Source organism: Helianthus annuus, chromosome 2 (assembly GCF_002127325.2).
Source record: "Helianthus annuus cultivar XRQ/B chromosome 2, HanXRQr2.0-SUNRISE, whole genome shotgun sequence".
In the NCBI taxonomy this organism is placed as follows: domain Eukaryota; kingdom Viridiplantae; phylum Streptophyta; class Magnoliopsida; order Asterales; family Asteraceae; genus Helianthus; species Helianthus annuus.
The window spans coordinates 118,249,834-118,253,664 of record NC_035434.2 but is presented as its reverse complement, the minus strand read 5'-3'; the positions used below and the strand labels follow the sequence as shown (position 1 = coordinate 118,253,664).

The 3,831-nt window shown below is 36.5% G+C and overlaps 1 protein-coding gene across 2 annotated transcripts; it reads left to right on the top strand.

Annotated features, from left to right (window-relative positions):
* Window positions 1-230: 230 nt before the first annotated feature.
* On the top strand, window positions 231-3,623 carry LOC110920598 (protein DETOXIFICATION 48). 2 transcript variants are annotated; one of them, XM_035983679.1, is made up of 4 exons: window positions 231-595; window positions 1,402-2,203; window positions 2,366-2,464; window positions 2,922-3,623. In XM_035983679.1, the coding sequence occupies exons 1-4, from the start codon at window positions 458-460 to the stop codon at window positions 3,380-3,382; spliced, it is 1,500 nt and encodes a 499-aa protein (XP_035839572.1). In that variant the 5' UTR covers window positions 231-457; the 3' UTR covers window positions 3,383-3,623. The 2 variants fall into 2 exon arrangements, with proteins under 2 accessions (XP_035839572.1, XP_022020465.1); XM_022164773.2 differs by having other exon boundaries at window positions 1,402-2,464; window positions 2,922-3,487.
* Window positions 3,624-3,831: the final 208 nt, after the last annotated feature.

The window sequence follows — 3,831 nt, the reverse complement described above, 5'->3', positions numbered from 1 at the left end:
GTGTCTCCTATCACTGCCCACAAATGTATTACTTTTTTTTTTTACCAAATGAGAATTGAACTTAAGTCTTCAAAGAAGAACTACCACTTCGGTGATTTAATCACAGTATATTATAATTTGAAAAGTCCTTAATTGTCACCAATCAAACTTAAAAATGGTAGGACCCTACCCTTTCATGTATATATACGCAAGTCTCATATACTCTATACATCATTCATTCAATTCTATTCTCTCTCTCTTGTCATTCTCTTTCTCTGTGAACAAATCAGAATTGAACACCAGCTGTTTATACTGGTTGTACTTCATCTACCACCTCTCTTTTATTGCCTTTCTTTTTGTTTATATGTCTATGTTTTTCACACACAAACACTTGCTCACCATCTCCAACATGTTTATTTATAGTTGTTAACTTGTTTCTTTAGTTCCCCATCCACCTAACAACAAGAATATTTGTTCCATGTGTAACCCAACACAATCTTCCCCATCCAAAGTTGTCTTTTACAAGAATACCCTTTTCAAAAATCTCAATAATAATCCCCCGAAATCCATGGATGATAATCATCACCAACTTCATGGTTGGCCAACTCCTTCTCAGGTATACATTTTTGTTGACATTTTCATACACTTCCTTTTGCATGAAAAAAATGATTTCCGTTGATCTCTACCAATGTACACCTGATATTTCTTCAGAGTTATAAATGTGAATGATTTTTTTTTTTTTTTCAAAATGTAACTTTATTAGCCAAAAATTTAATGAGTTCCATTTTTTCAAGCTTATTTTTTACACCTTTAAATGTGTGAAAAACTTGCATGGGTCCTTAAGCTGTACAAAAGGTAAAAACTACAATATGTAGCGTCTCGTTAAAGCTTTTCAAATGGTACTATTTTTATCCTACTCCTTTTAAAGTAGCAACCTTTTCCACTAATGGACAACAAAATGACACTATTCCTACCAAAATTTCCTACAAACGAAAATGCCGACACTTTTCCCACGAAATACCGATTCCTACGAATTTCCGACTAATACTTAATATGAAAACGAATTCCGTCGGAAATCCGTGGGAAATTTCTGACACTTTTCCTACGCATAACATTTTGTGGCTTTTTTGTCGCTTTTTTTGTCACAAAACTAAGACCCTTTCTTGTTCGTCGGAATTTCGTGGGAAAAGTGTCGGCATTTTCGTTCGTAGGGAATGTGTAGGAAATTTTGGTAGGAATACAGGCAGTCTTCTAGTAGTGAGTGGTACATCACAACCATTTATCCAAATTTAGCTACCCCTTTTGAACTAACAATATTCACTCACATATAAAAGAAGCATGCATTGAACTTTCTTCATAATACATAGATTTTGTAAAGTTATATAGAAAGGTTTCATTCATTATTTAACTCTTCATGTGTAGGCCTTAGAGGAGATCAAAGCCATTGGAAAGATCTCAGGACCAACAGCCATAACCGGTTTACTACTATATTCAAGAGCCATGATCTCAATGCTTTTCCTTGGCAACCTAGGCGAGCTTGAGCTTGCCGGAGGGTCTCTCTCCATTGGCTTTGCCAACATCACCGGTTACTCCATCATCTCGGGCTTAGCCATGGGCATGGAACCCATTTGTGGTCAGGCTTACGGCGCAAAACAAATGAAACTATTGGGCTTAACTTTACAAAGAACAATCCTTTTGCTCCTGTCAACTTCTCTCCCAATCTCTTTCATTTGGCTTAACATGAAGACAATTTTGATATGGTGTGGCCAAGACAAAGAGATATCAACCGTAGCACAAACTTTCATTGTTTTTTCGATACCTGACCTTTTCGTGTTGTCCCTTTTACACCCTCTCCGTATATATCTCCGGACACAAAACATAACTTTACCGTTAACTTGTTGTTCAGCGGTTTCTATACTAATTCATGTACCATTAAATATTTTGCTAGTAGGGTATTTCAAATTGGGTGTTATTGGTGTGGCTGTTGCAGTGGTGATCACTAACCTAAACTTGTTATTCCTTCTTGTCACCGTCGTTTACTTCTACGGCATGCACCAGGAATCGTGGGTGCCACCAAGCACCGACTGTTTAAACGGTTGGTCTTCGTTGCTAGCGCTTGCCATCCCGACATGTGTGAGTGTATGTTTGGAATGGTGGTGGTATGAATTAATGATAATATTATGTGGATTACTATCAAACCCTAGGGCTACCGTGGCATCAATGGGTATACTCATCCAAACGACTTCGTTGGTTTATGTTTTTCCTTCAGCTTTAAGCCTTGGGGTTTCAACTAGGGTTGGGAATGAGCTCGGAGCTAAACGGCCTGCTAAGGCTCGTATATCAATGATCATTTCGCTTATTTGCGCTTGTGTCATGGGTTTTTCAGCGATGGTGTTTACTACATTGATGAGGCACCGTTGGGGGCGGTTTTTCACGGCGGATGTAGAGATTCTTGAACTAACATCAGTTGCATTGCCACTGGCAGGTATTCTAGTGTAATATTTTTTCTCTATGTATCCTATGTAACCCTATTAAAGCATTCACATCCAAGTCTCCATCTTCATATTTATAATTTAGCTAAAACTAATATATTTACCCATTAAATTAGTACCTCATAATCGCATTCCCCATATCTATCTCTATCTATTTCCCTATAATAATATTTTTGTTTGTTTTTTTTAATTTGCTATTTTTTCACACACAGCCACTCTCAAAAATATCATGAGAAATAAATATAGAGAATGAATAGCGAGTCCCTAAGTACGGGAAATGGAAAAATGAGTCCCTAAACTTGATCCTTGTTTTAGTGAATGGGATGTAGTGTAAAGTTTAGTTAATACCATAAATTTTTCCTTCAATTATAGGGAAAGTGTTAATATAGGGAATGAGATGTGAATGCTCATATATACACAATTAATATACAATAATATTTTATGTGGCAGGACTTTGTGAGCTTGGAAACTGCCCTCAGACCACTGGTTGCGGTGTTCTTAGAGGCAGTGCGAGGCCAACCGTGGGGGCTAATATTAACTTGGGATCATTTTACTTCGTGGGAATGCCGGTGGCTATATTAATGGGGTTCACCGTGAAATTGGGGTTCGCGGGGCTTTGGTTTGGATTGTTTGCAGCTCAAGTAACATGTGCATTGCTCATGCTTTATGTTCTTTTTACAACTGACTGGAATGTTCAAGTTGAAAGAGCCAATGAGTTGGCAAAACCATCATCATCTACTTTTTCTTGTTTGCCGGCCAATTCTCCATTGCCGGAGACAATCACGAATGATGTTCAAAACTCCATGGAACCAATTCTTGAAGAAATCGTATTGATTTCTAGTGGAAAGGAGGTTGAGCTAGTGCAAGCTGATTGTTCTTCACTTGAAACATATCCTCTCATTGTGCATTGATTGATTATCACTATAATTGATGATTATTTATAATTGTACTGAATACTATAATAGTTAGTCTATTGTAAAAATTGAATCAATATCTTGCAACTATTGGTGAATTGCTTATATGATTTTTTTATATATTATTATTTACCATGAGTGATAAATTGGTTATCAAAAGTATATCATTAAGTAAAATGTATCACCTAAAGACTCTTATGTATGGGCTTATTTGTATATATGTTATTGAAAATTGATACGATTGTATTTTCATAATTTGATATTGGTATTTTAATGTGGACAATATATCAGTTGAAAAACGGTTACTTTGTAAACTATTTGACACGTAAGATTACGCACAAAAAACAAATTGATAAAAGTGTTTTAGGCTACTCGGTCTGCGAGGAGGGTAGTTCTCAAAGGATGCTCCGCCATATAAGATGAGTTTGAGAATAAGGTAAAGGGGA